The sequence below is a fragment of the Sturnira hondurensis genome, unplaced genomic scaffold (genome assembly GCF_014824575.4).
Source record: "Sturnira hondurensis isolate 20B ecotype Veracruz unplaced genomic scaffold, ASM1482457v3 Scaffold0001304, whole genome shotgun sequence".
Classification (NCBI taxonomy): domain Eukaryota; kingdom Metazoa; phylum Chordata; class Mammalia; order Chiroptera; family Phyllostomidae; genus Sturnira; species Sturnira hondurensis.
The window spans coordinates 5,274,534-5,296,601 of record NW_028073935.1 but is presented as its reverse complement, the minus strand read 5'-3'; the positions used below and the strand labels follow the sequence as shown (position 1 = coordinate 5,296,601).

General features: G+C 37.3%; 1 protein-coding gene across 1 annotated transcript in view; it reads right to left on the bottom strand.

Annotated features, from left to right (window-relative positions):
* Positions 1-22,068, bottom strand: part of EXOC2 (exocyst complex component 2) — a 273,565-nt gene that overhangs the window by 206,787 nt on the left and 44,710 nt on the right. Inside the window, exon 2 of the mRNA XM_037070417.1 lies at positions 3,695-3,856. Coding sequence (XP_036926312.1) covers positions 3,695-3,812 — 118 coding nt within the window. The 5' untranslated portion in view covers positions 3,813-3,856. The remainder of the gene's footprint in view (positions 1-3,694; positions 3,857-22,068) is intronic.

Genomic DNA, 22,068 nt, shown 5'->3' with positions numbered 1-22,068 from the left:
AGACTGTAAGAATGTTAAATTGCTTTCACAGATATTAGAAGGAAAATTATTGCTGTTATTAGAAGTCAAAGTTATTGACATAAAATTCTAAAGTATAAATAAATGATACAGCATTCCCTAAAAACATATTTCAATATCTTCCTGAAAATAATCTGCATATATTTTTACTAGTGTTCAATTATACATGGTGTAACAGAATGAACTAAAGTAGATACTTTATTTGAAGCATAGCCTGGAGTCTGGTAAATCCAGGGTATGTTCTCAGACTTTACTGGTTTACTATTTTATTTTCATTATCTGCTTATCATTCCTCTAAAGCAGTTCATGATACTATACCATATTCTGCTTTCACAATAAATGGGCACAAGCAAAAGGTCAACTCATGCCTGGCATCTCAGGCCCAATTCCACGTGTATTACATCTCAGGCCCAATTCCACGTGTAATGAAAGAGGGAGGCACTGAAAGACTGGAGAGAGGAAGACAAGACCTCTGGAAAAACACCAAAATACTCCCATGTAAACAAACTGCCATCTAGTCTACTAACTGATTTCATCTCTATTTTTCCATTTCCATAAAACAGAGACCAATATAACAAATATTTATGGAGCAAATAACCAAAATATATGTGTCAAAGACCTGGCCACTTTACACTTTCTTTTCTCATTATGTGACTTTCTATACTGCTCAAAAGTTAAGTTTGGCAATTGTAATTTTTCCCAGAAATACTCTAGAAATTTTTTCCCTGGAAACACTACAGTTGAAAAACTGTAGAGAGAGATTGTAATGTTTTATTACAACTTAAAGCAATATTTACTAAACATGTTATATTAACTATAAAGAAATAAAAACAGCTATATTTTAAAGACATTTATTGAAATTATGAATTTTAAAGATTCCCTATTATATATTCGTGTATGAATTTTATTTAATAATAAAGTACTTAAAGGTTCCTTTAGGGATAAGTTTTCTGTTGGCTTTTTAAGATATGTATGACATTTACACATTTTAAATGCACTCATAATTAAATTTTTTTTTCAAATAGGAATGTCTTAGGTATCTTTCCTGGTAATCTATTTTTGTTACAAAAAAATTAAACAATTTAAGAGACTGAGAGCATTTCTGGAATTCCTATATCCAAGATAATAACTGTGAAAAACTTCAATGAATATTTGTTTAAATAATTTGTATACATACATAAATCTGTGTATTTTTTTAAATGAACAGGAATTGTTTTAATTTACAAAGTGGTTAATTACAATGATAGATAATTTGATATCACTCCAGGTCAATATATAACTTAATCTCTTTAAATTTACAATATCAGAGAGGAGAAAAACTCTTGAACAAATGTCAGGGTTTAATGTAAATTCACTCTTAACATAAATTCCCTGCTGGAGAAACATCTTACCATCAGCACTGATGGACGGGAACAGCTGTCAGCTATGAAAACATAGAGTTTTACAAACATGTTTGAATGAGCAAACACGAATAATGACCATAATGGTACAAGTTAGAGAAAAAAACTATCCAGAACAATGCCATAGTCATCTGGTCATAGCTTCTAACAGTGCTCCTCTGATTTAATATGTTTTCTGCATTTTAACTAAAAAAATGAATAATCACCATATAATTTTAAACACAGATTCAAATGGATCATTTAAAATGTCATGAAAATTAAATAAGACTATAAGACCTATATAAATTTCTTGAGCACACTTTTGCTAAGTTACTAAAAGCTAAGACATTTGCTCCATGGTATATAAGATCTTATTTTAAGTAACTTGTAGAATTCCAAATAAAGTGTTTTTGGTGTTTTATTTGGCTAATATAGATATATCTGAGTTAAAAACACTTAAACAACTTAGTAGGTTAAGTTTGCTTTTTTAAAAAATGTTTTTTTGGCAACACACAGGCAGGTCGAAAGCTGAACTATCAAGGCTTATAAAAGTAATATACATTTAGTCAAATAAGAATAGCACTGCCTGAAGCTAAGGCAAGATTAAAATTTATATAGAGTAGTAACAATCATGTTTAAGAGCTCACAATGATGGCCAATTAAATTGTGGGATATAATCTCTATCCATGTGGCCTCTTTCCATACATTCTGGGCACTTTTCCACTCTGGATAAATAAAACTCTGGAATGAGCTATACCCAAAACACAAGACATATGATTAGATAAGTCTATCTTCATAAGAATAAATGTTTTATTTACTGAAGAATAAAACATTGTCAACTAGAGAAGCAATATAAAATGAGACATATTTAAGTAACACTAACAAATAGAAGTAGATGGGAAATGTAAAACTCAGTTATTAAACATAATCTGAAGGTGGGGAACTTCAGTTCACTTTCTCTTTTCAAAGGTTTTTCTGAATGACCAAAAACAATCTGTCATTCAGGAGCTATAATACAAGAAAAACAAGTTCCAACTCATAATCTGCAATACTTTACCAAATTAAGAAATCAGTCAAGAGAATGTCTAAATCCAGATAAATGCAGATGGGAAATCAGAATATATATGTAGTACCATATATATTATAGTCTCTCCCTTCCTCATTCTCAATGGAGAGGTATATCCTCATAAAGAATTCACAAGAATATAATCTTAACTGAACTTAAAATTATATTTCTAATTTGTTCTCTTCCCTGGCTATAGCTAACACTCAGTTGTATTTAATAATAATGACAACAACAACAAGGCTCTTTAGAGACTGAGACTTAACAGCACACAGTATTTTTTTTAAGTTCTGGAAAAGATTAAGAAAAGCCAGGAGTGAGAACCACTGACAAACATCAATGCTAAAATAAGCCAGCAGCAAAGGTTTTCCATGTAACAGAGGGAGAGAAACACCATGCAAACCACCATCTAAAAATAGTTATGCTGTATCAACTGGATGCATTGTTTTCTATCATTCATGTCCTTGAGCTTCAAAAGATTAAAAAACATAAACTGACTCTAAAAACTAAAACTCTGTTTGCTCTAAATATGTAAATATTAGGAAAAACCCAACTAAAAAGACAGATTAACATGCAAGACAATTAGTCTGAAGAGATTTCTGGCTGTAAATCTCAAGCTGTGGCAGGCAGACTATGAATCTCAGATTAGTGGTATTGCTCTCAATCATGATGGACCTGCCATGTGGCAGAGGAAAAGAAACAAGTTAAGACCTATAGGTCGCCTGATGAGAGAGTCTCTTTTAGATGGAGTGAGGACAAGAGCCAAGCGGCACTGACATCACCAGGTGGAGTTTAGATTTCATCTGAAGAGCAATAATCAACAGAAGAGCCATAATTCACAAAGCATTTAAGAAGGAACACAGACAGTTGTATAATGACAAGAAAACTATAGAGCAAAAATAGCGGGGAGGCTGTTTTGGCAATCTAAGCAGGAGAGAGTACAATGAAGAAATAGAAGCAAATCTCAGCTATGGGAAACTTTCTGAAGGACCTGATGAAAGATAATACATATAAGATAAGATAAGATAATACGTATAAGATTTGATCGAATAATGGTTTTTAACAAAAAAAATCAGAAAATCAAGTAATTTTCTCACTTTTATTCAGATCACTCTGTATAGACCACAGTAATGTTTTTCTATCACCTTCACTATTTCAAATAATATGTCTTGCCTCTACTGTTCAACATAAAAATGCATTTACCATGGATATGTAGCCCAGTCCTTGCCCTTACCTATGAGGTCAGTTGGGCCAGTCCCTAGGTTTTCTCCTCTAATTGTGACCTTGGTCCATGGTATTCCTTCATTTGGAGAGATGCCTGTCACAAGGGGGGGTTGCCGTGAACGAGACATTGTGCTTTTGTTGAGCAAACTGGAGATCTAGTTACAGAGGTAATCTGTTAAAAAAGAAAGAAAAAAAAAGGATTAGTGCCAACTGAGAAAAGCATTGACTCAAAATACAAGAACCCTAGACATTCAGAACCAGAACATAAAAAATTTTCTTAAACATATAGTTATGAAGTTTTTAGTTGTCATGTATCTGGTCTGCCAACAGCTACCGAATATTAAATTTACTAAGGACACTCTAGCTGGTACTGAGAAGGAAATATCTGAAAAATAACAGAAACTAAGCTCTTGTTTGCAGGAACTTCCAATATCATGAGAGACAGAACCTAATGTCACTATTTATCTCCATGCCTATACCTGCTGATTCCCACATATATGATGGAAACTGTTCCCCCAAAGTTGTTTAAGGAAGACATGCTGATTAATTATATTCATAAAAATTAAATTGTATTTATATTCCCATAGGTGTACTAAATTTTGCTTTATGTTTGTATTATACTTAGTATAGCAACCCTTTTTTAATGTGTTCAAATCAAAATAATGACATTTTTATAATAACTAGGAAGTGGATACAGAGGCAGAAGTGGGAGTTGCTAACTGTTCTGAGCATAGCAGAATTGGTAAAAGTCAAGTTTCTGAGGTCAAATACACCTGTGTTCAAGTCCTGGTGCTGCAGATTTACTAATTCTGTTCTAAACCTCTGTTTTCTTATCTGTAAAAAGGAGCTAATAGAGCATTTCATAAGGTTACAATTAAGATTACACAGGATAATTCTAGCACAGTACCCAGCATTGGGGCAACCAATAAATAATAAAACTTCACTAATACATCCTGCAGAATTCCGTAAATGCTCAAGGCTTCAGATGCCCCAGAAGATGAGGGTGAGGGTTCAGAACAAAATAGAAGGCACTGGCTAGTTAGCTATACCTGTGTATAGTGAGACTCTGGCCCCTGCCCTCATCCTACAGAGTCAGGCACAAATTACAAGTTAGTTTTGTTGGAAAAAAACGAAAAGAAGAGGACCAATAATCAGAGATACCAGACAAAATAAAGGTAATTAAGTGTCAACCTACACAGCAAACTGTAGAACTCCTCAGGCCTCTTCCTAACCCTGCACTTAACACCACTGTCAGGAAGGTGTGAAAGCCACCTCCACACTCAACATCACTCTGTCCTGACAACTAGAATATCATTCTCTAGAGAAACTGAACACCTCTAGGAAAAAAGAACCCAAGATCCTGACATGTAAGGGTCTGCCCCAGAAAGGGAAGGGCTACTGGCAGTCATATTACCTGATGGAAAAGCCTTTTACAGACAAACTCTGCCATGCACAAAGTAAAGCAATCAGCTGTTAATAGTGCCACTCTAAAATATACAAGGACAACCAAAGACTGTAATATGGTCAAGAAAAAATATATGTGAAAGAGAGATGGAAATTAGATAAGCAAAAAGATCCAGAGGAAACAGATTAGACAGGTGTAGAAGCTGCATTGTGTCCCAAGCAAAGTCACGTAGTACTAACCCCTGGTACTTCAGAATGTGGCAGTATCTGAAGATTAGGCCCTCAAAGAGGTGATTGTGGTAAAATGAGCTCACACAGATGGGCTCTAATTCAATACAACTGGTGTCCTTATAACAAGAGGAAATTAGGACAAAGACACACACAGAAAGATGACCATGTAAAGATATGGAGAGAAACACACATCTACAAGCTAGAGAGAGAGGCCTCAGAAGGAACCTATCCTGCTGCCACATTGGTCTTAGACTTCCAGCCTCCAGAACCATGAAAAAACAAATTTTTCTTGTTTCAGTCACAAGTGTATTGGTTTTTGTTATGGTAGCCCTAGCAAACTAACACAGCAGGTAATAGAAAAGCAAAAACAAAACTTCAAGAGTATTATAAACTTTGATCCTACTTTAACATCTGCAGAGGGAAAAAAAATTTATCCCTAAAAGGATTCAAGACAAAAATAAGAGCTCTTGAGACCTTCAAAAGAGACAGAAGAGAAAAGATTTACATCATCCTATCAATGCAGGAACTGACCACTGGTTTATCAAATGTGGTTATGAGACTGCAAACAGGCATAGGTGTGTTTGGGGAGGAGGAAAGAAGGATGAACAGGAAAAGGAAGTTATAAATTTTATTGAAAATTGACTATCAGGATAATGGCAGATTAGACACAGAATCTGGATATGTGGAGATGTATGCCAAAAAAGAGAGCTAAGTGAGTTTGGAGTATGTTGTAGAATGAAGATTGTGATTGACTTCTGTCCCTGGTTTCTGGAGACTCAAAATCCAAGGAGCATGTTTGTCATTCAGGAGCCCTCAATATCACAGTTGTATAATATTTATGGCAACTCAATATTATGGCTGGCCAAACCAGAAAGAGTAACTAAGTGATTAGAGAGTTGGGTTTTGAGCCATGTGATATAAACTTGACCATTTCTGGAAAAAGAGAGGAGGCTGGCGACTGAATTGAATCTCATGGGCAATGATGCAATCAAACAAGCCTACATAATTTATTTAACAAAGTTACAAGAGCAACACAACAACAAAGAGTGAAAAACCAGAAAGATATCATTGTCCAGTAAACCGAATGAGAAAACCCAAGGTTATCCAGACTCCTCTCCTTCCCTATCACATCCCCTGAATTCTCAGAATCTTTCTGTCACAATGCAAACTCAAACATTCCTCTCAATTCTACTATTGCTCTCCTAGTTGAGACCTTCTTCTTCTCTCCCTGGATATTCTCATTACACACAAACTAATTAGTAAAACACTGTGGCACACCAAAAATTGCATTATAATTTTTGCCTATGTGACAAAAAATAGGTATAATTTTGATTCATTCACACTGGATGGCTATTGTTTTGCCTGCTGTCATTTGTTTTTGACAATCTAAGGCAGGGGTGTCAAACTCATTTTCACCAGAGGCTACATCATCCTCAAAGCTGCCTTTGAAGGGCCGAATGTAATTTCAACTCCTTACCAGTCAAGGAGTACTTACATTTATACAGTCCTAAAATCATTTTGACTCTTTAAAGGCAATCGCAACGCTGATATGGACCCCAGTGAAAATGAGTTTGACACCCCTGATCTCAGGAAAAAGAGGTCAGTGCCCCTGACTAAATATTCAGGTACTGCATGTTTTAAAAATTCTTGTGGCTCACCAGTTGAAAATTGCTGTTCTGAGTACTCTGCCCCTACTATATCTCCACTCCAATCTACTCTCAGCAAACACCACAGTTTATTCTTCAAAACACAGATCTCATCAACTCCACCCCTCAAAAATATAAAAAAAAAAATTTCCCAGGATACTGCTCAGTGGTCTCTAGTGTCCACAAAATTCTTAACTTTTTTTTAATCTTCACCCGAGGATGTTTTTCACTGCTTTTAGAGGGAAAGGAAGGGAGCAAAAGAGAAACACCGATTACTTGCCTTCTCAAACACTTCCCAATCAGAGACAGAACCCACAACCAGGATATATGTCCTGACCGGGAATAGAACCCACAAGCTTTCATTCTATAGGACAATACTCCAACCAACTGAACCACAATGGACAGGGCAAAATCCTTAACATTTTATTAACAGCTATAAAAACTAGATTCTTCTACATTTCCTACTTCACCGTTAGTTACTTCCCTCAGTCATCTGACACCACATAAGCCTATTTACCTCTCATGAACATCTAAGTATTTTTATGCCTTCATGCTTTCCTTTTTCTTGTGTCAACTATCTAGCGAGGCTTTCCAAGTATGTGAAATCCTTCCCAATATTTCAACCTCAAGCTTAAATGTTACTGTCTCTAACAAAATCTCCCCGCTCCTTCCCTTTGCAATGCTTCCACCACATCATTCTAATATTCGCTGTGTTAAACCTTAGATACCACATTTGTGTCACCTCTTTGAGAACACATGATCTTTAATCAATTCTACTGATATATCCTCAATTCCTATCATACAGTACCTGACTAAAAAAAAAAAAAAACATGTCACATAATTGCTTAAAGAGGTTGAATATATTCCAAACATTTCAAAGTATCAATGGAACATAGGAATTAAAGCAGGACAAATGTAGGAGTAGAGGATAGGGATATGAAAGCTATAATGCATATACACATGCAAAAAAAAACAATTAAAATACACTTGTACACAATACAATGGAAAAAAAATAAAATACTCAGAAACAAGTTTTACAAAAGAAATGCAAAACCTGTATTTTTAAAACTTCAAAACATTCTTAATAGAAATTAAACACCTACAAAAAAAAATGGAAAGACATGGGTGGGAAGACAATATTCTTAAGATGGCAATACTCCCAATTTGATCCACAAATAAATTACAATCCCAATTAAATTCTCAGCTGGCTTTTTTGCAGAAATGAAAAAACTGATCATAAATATTACAAAAACAGAAAAAACTCAAAATAGCCAGAATGATCTTGAAAAAGAGGAACAAAGTTGGAGAATTCATATTCCTTGATTTCAAAACTTACTACAAAGTTACATAATCAAGACAGTGCAGTGCTGGCATAAACACAGACATGTGGATGAATGAAATCAAACTAAGAATCCAAATACAAAACTTTATATTTATAGTCAAGTAATATTTCAAACAGGCACATACACCAATGGAACCGAACACAGTGCCCAGAAATAAACCCAACTCTCTACAGCCAATCAATATTCAACAAAGGGGGCAACAAAATGAAATGGAGTAAAAATAGCCTCTTCAACAAATAGTGTTACGAGAAATGGACAGCTATGGGCAAAAAAATGAAACTCAACCATCAATTTAAGCTACAAGCAAAAATATGAAACTCGAGCACCAACTTACACCATACACCAAAATAAATTCAAAGTTGGATAAAAGACTTAAATATAAGCTGTGACACCATTAAAATCCAAAGGAGAACACTGGCTGGAAAATCTCAGATATTTCACACAGCAAGATTTTTACTGATATGTCCCCTACAACCAGGGACATAAAGGAAAGAATAAACAAATGGGATCTCATCAAAATTAAAAGCTTCTGTACGGCCAAAGAAAACAGTATTAAAATAAAAAGAGAACCAACTGTATGGGACAACATATTTGCCAATAATACCTCACACAAAGGTTTAATTAACAAAATACACAAAGAACTTACAGGACTCCACCTAAGAAGACAAGCAACCCAATTAAAAAGTGGGCAAAGGACTTGAACAGACACTTCTCCAAGGAGGACATACAGAGGATCCAGAGACACATGAAAAGATGCTCAATATCAGTAGGTATCAGAGAGATGCAAATTAAAACCACACTGAGATACCACTTCACACTGGTCAGAATGGCCATCATAAATAAAGCAACAAACAACAAATGGAGAGGATGTAAAGAAAAGGGGACCCTAATTCACTGTTAGTGGGATTGAAGACTAGTACAACCACTATGGAAAACAATATGGAATTTTCTAAGAAAATTAAAAATGAATATGCCTTTTGACCCAGCAATTCCACTGTTAGGAGTATATCCTTAGAACCCTAAAACACCAATCCAAAAGAACCTAGCACTCCAATGTTCATAAGCCGCACAATTTACAATAGCCGAGTGCTGGAAGCAACCTAGGTGCCCACCAGTAAATAAATGGATCCAAAATCTAGGGTACATTTACACAATGGAATTCTATGCAGCAGAAAAAAAGGAGCTCCTACCCTTTGCAACAGCATGGATGAAACTGGAAAGCATCATGCTGAGTGAAATAAGCCAGGCGGTGAAAGACAAATACCATATGATCTCACCTTCAACAGGAAGGTAAACAACAAAACAAACAAGCAAGCAAAATATATCCAAAGACACTGAAATAGAGAACAGGCTGACAGTGACCAGTGGGAAGAGGGGAGGGAATTTCAGAGGAAAAGGGGAAGGGTTTATAGGAAGAAGTATAAAGTACACATGGACTAAAAATAGGGGGGTTGAAAATAGGAGGGAGGTAGGGAGGACGGGGGGGTAGGATGGAAATAAAAACAGAAAACTGTACTTGAACAACTAAACAAAACAAAACAAAATAAAATTTAAAAAAAGAAAGTAAAAAGACAAGCGACAGAATATGAAGAAACAGTGCATCTGATAAGAGATCTGTCTCTAGAATATATTAAAAATACAACTCAATAGTAAAATACATATATGTATATATAATTTTAAAATGGGCAACAACTCTGAATAGTTATTTTGCCAAAAATGATACAAAATATGTTTGATAAGCACATGAAATGAAGCCCAATGTCATTAGCCATCAAGAAAATAAAAATCAAAAGCATAATGAGGTATCACTTTACACCCACTAGGATATAATCAAAAAGGCAAAAAATAATATGCTGCTGAGGCTGTGAAGAAATTAGAACCATGGTATATTACTCATGGGAATGTAAAAGTTGGAAATACTCTGAAAAACACCTTGGCAGCTCCGTACAAAGTTAAATATAGAGTTACTACATGATTTACCAATTCTACTCCTAAGCATATACACCCCCCCAAAATGAAAACCTGAGGCTCACATAAAAACGTCCATGAATGTTCACAGAATTATTAATTAATAGCCAAAAAGTGGAATCAACTCAACAGTCTGTAAGTGGTGAAATGGCAGATAATATGTGACCCATCCTTGCAACAATAGAAACAGGAATGAAGTGCTCACATGCCACAAAATGGATGCTTCTTAAAACCATTGTACTAAGTCAAAGAAGCCAGTCACAAGAAACCGCATACTACACAATTTAATTTATATAAGAACATCTGGAATAGACACATCTACAGAGACGGAAAGTAGATTAGTATTGACCTAGGACTGGGGAGGAGGAGGGGTAGGCTGGGAAGAAATGAAGAGTGACTGCTAATGAGTATGTCCTCTTGCTGTCATGATGAAAGTTCCGAAATGGATTGTGATGATGGTTGCACAACTTTGTGGCTATACTGAAAACCACTATATTTTAGAAAAAATTTAGAACTAATTTTTCAGACAGTAACTTGAGAGAGAAATATAAAAGTTATAAGACTGCAGTACACTATTTTATGTCCATAACATGCAAAGCAATCTATAGATTCAGTGCAATTCCTATTAAAATACCAATGTCATATTTCACAGATCTCAAATATCCCTAAAATGTATATAGGAACAAAAAAACCAAACTCATCAATAGTATTCCTGCCCTCCCCCCTGTCTATTTTCTACCTACCGTCTATGCTACTTATTCTCTGTACCTTCTCCCCCCTTCTCCTCCTCCCACTCCCCTGTTGCTAATCCTCCATGTGATCTCCATTTCTATGGTTCCACTCCTGATCTGGTTGTCCTCTTGGTTTGCTTTTGTTTTAGGTGTGGTTGTTAGTAACTGTGAGTTTGCTGTCCTTTCACTGTTCATATTTTTATCTTCTTTTTCTTAGATAAGTCCCTTTAACATTTCATATAATAAGGGCTTGGTGATGATGAACTCCTTGAACTTGACCTTATCTGAGGAGCACTTTATCTGTCCTTCCATTCTAAATGAAAGCTTTGCTGGATACAGCAATCCTAGTAGTAGGTCTTTGGATTTCATGACTTAGAATCCTTCTTTCCAGCCCCTTCTTACCTAGAGGGTCTCTTTGGAGAAATCAGCTGACAGTCTGATGGGAACTCCTTTGTAGGTGACTGTCCCCTTATCTCTTGCTGCTTCTACAATTCTCTCCTTCATTTTAATCTTGGCTAACGTAATGATGACGTGCCTTGGTGTGTTCCTTCTTGGTTCCAACTTCTTTGGGAATCTCTAAGTTTCCTGGACTCCCTGGAAGTCTACTGCCTTTGCCAGATTGGGGTAGTTCTCCTTTATTATAAGTTCAAATAACTTCTCCACTTGCTCTTTCTCTTCCCCTCTGGTACCCCTATAAATCAGATATTGAAGTTTTTAAAGGTGTCCTGGAGATTTCTAAGCCTCTCCTCATTTTTTTTTGAATTCTTGTTTCTTCCTTCTTTACTGTTTGGTCATTTTTTTCTTCCTTCTGGTCCACTCCCTTGATTTGAGTCCCAGTTTCCTTTCCATCACTATGGGTTTCCTGTGCATTTCTCTTCATTTCAATCACTTTAGCCTTCATATGTTCCTCTAATTTGTGACTAAAATCAACCAGTTCTGTGAGCATCCTGATCACCAGTGTTTTGAACTGTGCATCTGACAGGTTGGCTATTTCTTGGTTGCTTAGATCTATTGGCTCTGGGGCTTTGACTTCTTCTTCAGCCATATTTTGGACTGTTCGTGCCTGTTATGTATGAGGAGCAGAGCCCTAGGTGTTCACCACGGCGGGGCAACTCAGTCCCTGGGTTATGACACTTATGTGGAGGCGGGGTCCAAGAGGAGCAATGGCGGTCCCCTCTGCTTCTTCCCACCGCTGGGGCCTGCTCAGTCTGTCTCACTGCTTGCTCCTCTGCTGATTTATCTGCACACGCAAATGTGTGACCATGGTCAGCCTGTCACTTTGCGCCCTCACTGGGTCCATCTGTTGCTACCCCACACCTGGGATCCACCTACGGCTGCCTGCGGGGCTGGGTTTGGAGATCTTTCTGGCCTGACCCTGCTCCACTGTTGGCTCCCTAGCTATTACCAGTCTGGCTAAATGGTTCATTGTTGTCAGACTTCTATATAGTTCAATTTTCTGTGTTTTGGTGTGTTTTTGTTACTGAGACTTTGTTGACTTTAAACTTGATTGTGTGAGGAGGTACAGTATTTCCACCTACCCCTCCATCTTGCCAGAAATCTCTTTTTTTTCCCTTTGTTTTCTTTTTACCCTCAAGCAACACAAACAACTAAACACCAGAGCAGGACCCAAAGAGGGGGCTTCCCAACAGTGGAGAAAGAAAGTCAAATTTCACCTTTCTATTTGTATTATTATTTTTTTCATTATTCTCACTTCTTTTATATTTTAATAGTATCTTTGTATTTCCCCCTCTTTCTGTATAGGCTTCTTAGTTGTAGCTGGGTATATTGTATTATTTCACAGGTTTCCCCCATTCTTTCTACCACAGTGTATTGCTAATTTTCTATACTTCATCCCACGTGTTTTCCTTTAGCACACTACCCACAGTTCTAAACCCCCTATTCAGGTTATCCAGATCATATAGTTTGTCATGTGATTATTGCTTTAAAATTACAGTAAATAGTAGCTGTTGTATTCAACTGTAAATACTTCACACCACATCTCCCGGATCTTAGCCAACTTTACAGGTTCCTGAATTCTATTACTGTAGTGATTAACTCTATTTGCTCAAACACTACACCTATTTGCTCACACACTCTCACCTTACCTAAGAATCTGACCGCCTGCAACCTCGCCGCTTTCTAGATCCAACTCACAAGCCTTCCCTCCCCAACAAGAAACTTCTCGTGTCCATCCTTTCTTAAAAGTGGCAAGTTGGGTTAAGGATTATACCAATGTATACCCTGAAAATCTTCTATCTCTTCTTTCCTGGCTGTGACTATAATTTATCATAAAATACTCTCCTGCTGTCATAAACCATTTTGTCTCCCCCTCCAACTGATCACTAAAAAAAAAAAAAAAAATACAAGTAGGTGAAGCAGAGAACATCAGGGTACCTGAAGGAGACTACACCACTGAATTTCACAGGTATTCTACCACAGAAGTTCACACCATAAATTTACGGAATCAGAACAGATCAATTTAAGAAGATGAGGCTAACAAGAAGAGTCTCACAAAGAATGGGAAGATAAATAAAGAGTCACCAAGTGAGCCCTGGCTGGTATAGCTCAGTGGATTGAGTTCGGGCCTGCGACCCAGATGATCATGGTTCGATTCCCAGTCAGGGCACATGCCTGGGTTGCAGGCCAGTTCCCAGCAGGGGCCAATTCCCAGCAGGGGATGCATGAGAAGCAACCATACATTGATATTTCTCTCCCTCTCTCCATTCCTTCCCTTCTAAAGATAAATCAATATATTAAATTAAATTAAAAAGACTAAAAAAATTTTTAAAAAAAGAATCATCAAGTGAAAGGAAAGGAGGAAGCCTCAAAAAGAATGTTAGATTAAAAAGAGGTAAGTGAACTACCAGATATTGAACTCAAAGCACTGGTTATCAGGAAGTTCAAAGAGCTCATAATCACCTAGCAGAAACTATAGGAGAGCCACAATGAACTCACTGCAAAATAGATCAAAACGAAAAAGGATATAGAAACTACTAGCAAAGGCCAAGGGGAAATGAAGAATACAATTTCTGAACTGAAGAATATAGTGGAAAAAATCAAAAGCAGAATCAATGAAGCAGAAGATCGGATCAGCGAATTGGAGGACAAAGTAGAAAAAACACGCAGAAAGAGCAAGAAAAGGAAAACAGGCTCAGAAAGAATGAAGAGGGATTAAGAGAAATGCAAGACAATATGAAATGTAATAGTATCTGAATAATAGGAATACTAGAAGGAGAAGAAGAAGAAGAAGAAGAAGGGATAGAAAATCTATTTGAAAAAAGTAATGAGGGAAATCTTCCCTGATTTGATGAGAGAAAACGTCACACAAATACAGGAATCACAGAGGGTCTCAATCAAGAGGAACCCAAAGAGGCCCACTTTAAGACATATCACCAGAAAAATGGAAAAATTCCAAGATAAAGAGAGAATCTTAAAGGCAGCAAGGGAGAAAAAGGAGGTAACATACAAGGGAGCCCGAATAAGGTTAGCTACTAACTTCTCAATGGACACACTAAAAGCAAGAAGAGAATGGCAAGAAATATTCCAAGTAATGAGAACCTTAGGCCTGAAACCACGGCTACTTTACGCAGCAAGGCTGTCAATCAAAACAGAAGGCCAAATAAAGAGCTTCCAAGACAAAAGAAGTCTAAAACAATACACTTCCACCAAACCAGCTATGAAAGAGATGCTAAAAGGACTGCTTTAAGGAAAGGAAGGAAAAGAGAGAGACAGAGAGGAACACAGGTACAAAAATGGCAATGAATAAGTACCTTTCAATAATAATCTTAAACATAAATGGAGTAAATGTTCCAATCAAAAGACATAGAATAGCTGAATAGATAAGAAAGCATGACCCACATATATACTGTCTACAAGAGACACAACTCAGGGCAAAACACACTACAAGTGAAAGGCTGGAAACAAATTTTCCCAGGAAACGGACGGGAAAAAAAATTGGGGGTAGCAATACTCATATGAGACAAAATAGACTTCAAGAAAAGGGCCATAAAGAAAGACTCAGAGGGTCATCTCATAATACTCAAGGGATGAATCCACCAAAAAAAACATTAACATTCTAAATGTATATGCACCCAACATAGGAGCAAAGAAATATAATAAGAAAATATTAGAGGACCTCAAGAATGATATTGAAAGCAACACAATTATAGTAGGGGATTTTAACACCCTAATGTCAAAAATGAGCAGATCTTCCAAACAAAATGTCAACAAAGATATTATGGCATTAAACAACACCCTATATGAAAAGGACTTAACTGATATATATAGAGCCCTTCATCCCACAGAAGCTAAATACACATTCTTTTCAAATGCACACTTCCAAAGATACTACATGATAGGATACAAAACGAACCTCGACAAATGGAAGAAAACTGAAATCATACCAAGCATTTTCTCTGATCACAAGGGGCTGAAACTGCAAACCAAGCCAAAGGAAAGAACACAAAAGACCCAAAATCATAGACATTGAATGGCATGTTATTAAATAACAAAAGTGTCAAGAATGAAATCAGGAAGGAAATCAAAAAGTTTCTGGAAACAAATGAAAATAAACTCAAAACAACCCAAAACTGATAGGACACAGTAAAGGCAGTCTCGACAGGGAAGTTCGTAGCAATACAGGCTTAACTAAAAAAGAGAGAAACATTTCAAACAAACAACCTAACCCTATGCCTACAAGAACTCGAGGAACAACAACTAAGACAGCCCAGAGCAAACAGAAGGAAGGAAATACCAAGATCAGAGCACAATTAAATGACAAAGAGACTAAAACCACAATTTTAACAATCAATGAATCCAGGAGCTGGTTTTTTGAAAGGATAAACAAAGTCAACAAGCCATTAAGTAGGCTCATCAAGAAAAGAAGAGACATGACACAAATAAACACGATCAGAAAAGAAAAAGAAGAGATTACAACTGACACCACAGAAATACAAAGCACTGTAAGAAATTACTATGAAGAACTTTTATGCTAAGAAATTTGAAAACCTAGGTGAAATGGACAAATTTCTAGAAAAATATAATCTTTAAAAACTCAATGAAGAAGAAGCAGAAAGCCTAAACAGGCCAATAACAGCAGATGAAATTGAAGAAGTAATCAAAAAAACTAACATCACACAAAAGCCCTGGACAAGATGGTTTCTCAGGAGAATTCTACAAAGCATTTAAGGAAGAGCTAAGCCCTATTCTTCACAGACTATTCCAAAGAATCCAAAATGATGGGAAACTCCCAAATTCTTTTTACGAAGCCCGCGTCATCCTAATTCCAAAACCAGATGAAGACACAACAAGGAAAGAAAACTTCAGGCCAATATCGCTGATGAACATAGATGCTAAAATCCTTAACAAAATACTGGCGAATCGCATCCAACAATACATTAAAAAGATCATACACAATAATCAAGTGGGATTCATCCCAGGGATGCAAGGACGGTTCAATATTCGCAAAGAAGTAAATGTAATACATCACATGAACAAAGGCATAAACAAAAATCGCATGATCATATCAATAGATTCAGAAAAAGCTTTTGATAAGGTAGAACATCCATTTACGACAAAAACACACAGCAAGGTGGGAATAGAGGGAGTATTCCTCACCATAGTAAAGGCCACATATGAGAGACCTACAGCCAACATCATACTCAATGGGCAAAAACTAAAAGCTTTTCCACTAAGATAAAGAACAAGAAAATGTTGTCCACTTTCACCATTTCTATTCAATATAGGATTAGAAGTTTTAGCCACAGCAATTAGACAAGAAAAGGAAATAAAAGGCATCCAAGTTGGAAAGGAGGAAACAAAACTGTCATTGTTTGCAGATGACATGATAATGTACATGGAAAATCCTACAGACTTTACCCAGAAACTCCTCGATGTAATAAATGAATTGGCAAAACAGCAGGATACAATGTGAATATCCAGAAATCAAAGGCATTTTTGTATACCAACAATGAAACAGCAGAAGCAGAAATCAAGAAAAATATGCCATTTGATATAGCAAAAACAAAAACTAAATATCTGAGAATAAACCTAAGCAAGGAGGTAAAATACCTATATACAGAAAACTACACAACACTGAAGAAAGAAATCAAAGAATACATAAACAAATGGAAACATATATCATGTTCGTGGATTAGAAGAATTAACCATCAAAATGTCCACACTACCCAAAGCAATTTACAGATTCAATGCAATACCTATTCAAGTACCAATGGCATATTTCACAGACATAGAACAAATACTTCAAAATTTTACATGTAACCATAAATGACCCAGAATAGCAGCTGCAATTCTGAGAAAGAAGAGCAAAGTAGGAGCAATCACAATACCCGATATCAAACTATATTACAAGGCCACTGTAATTAAAACAGCCTGGTACTGGCATAAAAACAGGCACACAGACCGATGGAACAGAACAGAGAGCCCAGAAATAAACCCACCTCTCTACAGTCAATAAATATTCAACAAAGGGGGGCAGTAACATAAAACAAAGTAAAGATAGCCTCTTTAGCAAATGGTGTTGAGAGAAATGGACAGCTACATGCAAAAAAATGAAACTTGAGCTCCAATTTACACTATACGCCAAAATAAGTTCAAGGTGGATAAAAGACTTAAATATAAGCCGTGATACCATTAAAATCCAAAGGAGAACATTGAGTGGAAAATCTTAGATATTTCACACAGCAAGATTTTTACTGATATGTCCCCTAGAGCACTGGACATAAAGGAAAGAATAAACAAATAGAATCTCATCAAAATTAACAGCTTCTGCATAGCTAAAGAAAAGAGTATTAAGATAAAAAGAGAACCAACCGTTTGGGAAAACATATTTGCCAATGATACCTCAGACAAAGGTTTAATCTCCAAAATATACAAAGAACTCATAGGACTTCACTCTAAGAAGATAAGCAACTCAATTAAAAAGTGGGCAAAGGACTTGAACAAACACTTCTCCAAGGAGGACATACGGAGTATCCAGAGACATGTGAAAAGATGCTCAGTATCCCTAGCTATCAGAGAGATGCAAATTAAAACCACAATGAGATACCAGTTTACACCCATCAGAATGGCCATCATAAACAAAGCAACAAACAACAAGTGCTGGAGACGTTGTGGGGAAAGGGAGACCCTAGTTCACTGTTGGTGGGATTGCAGACTGGTACAACCATTATGGAAAACAGTATGGAATTTTCTAAGAAAACTAAAAATGAATATGCCTTTTGACTCAGCAATTCCACTGTTAGGAGTATATCCTAGGAACCCTGAAACTCCAATCCAAAAGAACCTATGCACCCCAATGTTCATAGCAGCTCAATTCACAATAGCCAAGAGTTGGAAGCAACCTAGGCGCCCATCAGTAAATCAATGGATCCGAAAACTAGGGTACATTTACACAATGGAATTCTATGCAGCAGAAAGAAAGAAGGAGCTCCTACTCTTTGCAACAGCATGGATGAAACTGGAAAGCATTATTCTGAGTGAAATAAGCAGGCGCTAAAGGACAAATACCATGTGATCTCACTATTAACAGGAACCTAAACAACAAAACAAACAAGGAAGCAAAATATAACCAAAGGCACTGAAATACACAACAGGCTGGCAGGGACCAGAGGGGTGAGAGGAAAGAATTTCAGGGGAAAAGGGGAAGGATTCACAGGAATCCTAGTATAAAGGACACATGGACAAAAACTAAGGAGGGACCCGGGGGGAATGTGAGAGAGGTTGGGATCACTGGAGGGAGTGGGCTGGGATGGGAGTAAAAGACTGAAAACTACTTGAACAATAATTAAAGAAAGAACGAATTTAAGAAAAGGAAGGAAATCTTACCTTTTGCAACAGTATGGATGGACCTGGAGAGCATTACAATAAGTGAAATAAGTCAGTCCAGAGACAATGCACAGCAACCCAGGGTCTGGCACCCAGTGAGTGAGCCACATCCCAGCATAGTATATCACCTCTGTGAGGTGGCTCCTGCCCATATGGGGCCTAAGCCTCAGGAAGCAGGCATCTACCACTCCTGAAAGCACTCCAGCCCACACAGGGCAAAGAAACTGAGAGGGGTTTCTACTCGAGTTCTATTTAAAACCCTCTCCCAAAATCCCATACACTGGGTGTGCCCAGCCTTTCAACCAATGTGAGCTAATGTCCACCAGGTTTGTCCCAGTTGTCTTTTCCCCTCTTCCAGCCACCGTTTTGCACAAGGGGCAGGGTCTCCAGTCACACACAGGCACACACACATCTTAGCCTGGCGCAAGGAGTTCTGCTGCTGCTGTGGATTGCTAACCTCCACCATACATGTGCTTTAACTTTTTGGTCCCGCAGAGCCTGAGTAGAACTTCCCTCTAGCTGGGTCACAAGCTGCTTGGCAGTCAAGCAGTTTGCCCTTGCCTCTGGCATCAGCCTTCTCCCTCAGCACAATAAATTTTGGACTTCTTGGTTGCCAGGCAACCCTGGCTAGTCTGTTTACAGTTGCCTCAGGCAGTCTCCCTTCTCTGGCAGCCTCTCCCTTTGGAGAAGGTGGGCTCTCACCAGCTGTTTTTTCAATCCATTGCCTTGGGGTTTTTCCCCTCCCTTTCATGGGGAGTGCTCTTTCTGGTGTGGTTCTGGGGACGCCCCCCTGTTCCCCAGCATTTGGCCTGACCACCTTGTCACACTGTGTCAGTAAGAAATTACTCAAAGAATGATGGGGACATGTCAAAAGTACATAGGAACCATGATGAAGAGGCTCTCACTTCCCAAAGCTAAGACAATTAGAGCATTAATGTAATTAATGATTATAATCTATTTAGAAAAGAAAATATTCAACTCCATCCTAATAACATAAATCAATGAACAAATATATATGGAAGAAAAGAAAGTTCTCCCTTATTATATAGCATGTTAACTATTAGGAAGTCATGATGAAATCAGAAATTAAAATCACCAATTGAGACAGACATTGCGTCCTTCTTGACATAATACAATGCCAAGGATCTAATATCATCTCTGTGATGTTTTTAACAAAAGTGCATTAACTCAAATTTAATCAAAAGAATCTAATCACACAATCTTAAACTGACCGACATTCTATAAAATACCTGGCCTGCACTTTTTGAAAATGTCAAAATTAAGAATAAAGGACACTAATGAGACATTACAAGCAAATGTAATGTGTAATATTGGATGGGTTTTTAAAACAAGAAAAAATTTTCTATAAAAAATTAATTGATTTTCTAATCTATTAATTGGAAAAATTGGTATTCATGTTAAATTTCTCTGACTCTGAAAACTATATTATAGTAATATAAGAGAACATCCTTGTTCTTAATAACTACATACTTAAGTATTAAGGAACAAAAGGATTATATTTACACCATATTTTCAAGTGATAAAAAAGAGAGCAGCAGTAGCAGGGGCTGTGGATGCAGTGGCTGCTGGGCTTCTGGGTTGTGAATCACAGGGCTGTGTAGGCTGTGCAGCCAAGAAGGATCCCGTTCAAGTGGAGTTGACTTCACCAGCCACTTCTGGAACTGGGAAATGTAAGGCAGAGAAACAGTTGACTAGCAGGCTTCCTGAAGAAGTGGAAGGCTAAAATGTTGCCCCACGAAGAGTTTATCAAGTTTGCCAAGAAGCAGATGACGCTAATACAGAAAGTTAAATCAAGACGTACAAAACTAGAGAAAGACATTGGATTTATCTAAGAAACAGAAGATTAAAAGTATGAACAGTAAAATGACAGCAAACTCACAATTATTAACCACCACACCTAAAACAAAAACAAAAGCAAACTAAACAAACAACAAGAACATGAACAGAACCACAGAAATGGAGATCACATGGACAGTGGGAGGAGTGGAGAGGGGAAAAAGGAAGAGAGTAAGTAGCACAGATGGTAGATAAAGAATAGACAGGGGGAGGGTAAGAACTGTAGAAGAAATGTAGAAGCCAAAGAACTTACATGTACAACCCATGGACATGAACTAAAGGGAAGGAATGTGGGTAGGAGAGGGTACGTAGGGCAGAAGGGAGCGAAGGGGGCAAAATGGGACAACTGTAATAGATAATGAATAAAATATACTTTTTTAAAAACTAAAGAAACTGAAGAATTCAAATAAAAACCTCTTGCAGGCAGAACTGATGATATTACTAAGAACACTGTGTCTGGATGGGCGGGTTAGGACAAAATGGCGGCTGAACTACAATCCGGAAAAGTTGGCTGACGTCAAACCAGGGAGCTGAAAGGGCGGGCTTTATCCACATAGCAACCTGAGCCCAAGGAGAACCACCAATGACATATTGCCGCTTTGTTCAAAGGGGACCAATCCCCAGCTCCCATGAAGAGAGCCAACCAAAACAAAACCCCGCCACATGCCCTGCTTGGGCATGACTTCCCCTGCCCCACTCTGTGGGCCAGGGAACCTCGCCCAGGTGCGCAAACCCCACTAAAGCTCTACACTGCCTAACTTTGTGGCTGATTGACATTTCTTCCTCGGCGGAGCCTAAGAAAACCTTTCATACTGCAAAAGAAAAATCCAGGGAAACTACAAAATATTAAACATTTTTATTCATTCTCTGAGAAGGCAACATGTGCGACTTACAATATGAAATCAAAACACCTCAGAATTATTTTACACAATTCCACAGGATAGGTGCAAGATCTTTTTTGCAGTATGTCTCCCATATTCCTCCATCATTCAAAGAACATGCATACACATACTGGAGGAACAGAACCAAAATGCACTAAAACTGAGACTTGACTACCAGGACTCCAAAAGTATGTCACTTTTCACTCCTGGGAATAAAAGCCTTCAGAATACTTTATCAGCTCCTTAAAAGTAGGGAGCTTATGGTGAGTGTATGATCATCTGAAAGCTGTTACTGTCCAATTCAGTTGTATGAGAAAATTTTTCTATTCTTTTTTTAAAAAGCATTCCAGGGAGGTTTAAAATTGGATGAAAGAAGTCAACCCAAAAAGGCACACATGATTCCATTTATCTAACATTTTAGAAAAGACAAACGATAGGGATGGAAAACAGAGAATTGCCAGAAGTGAGAGATAAGAGC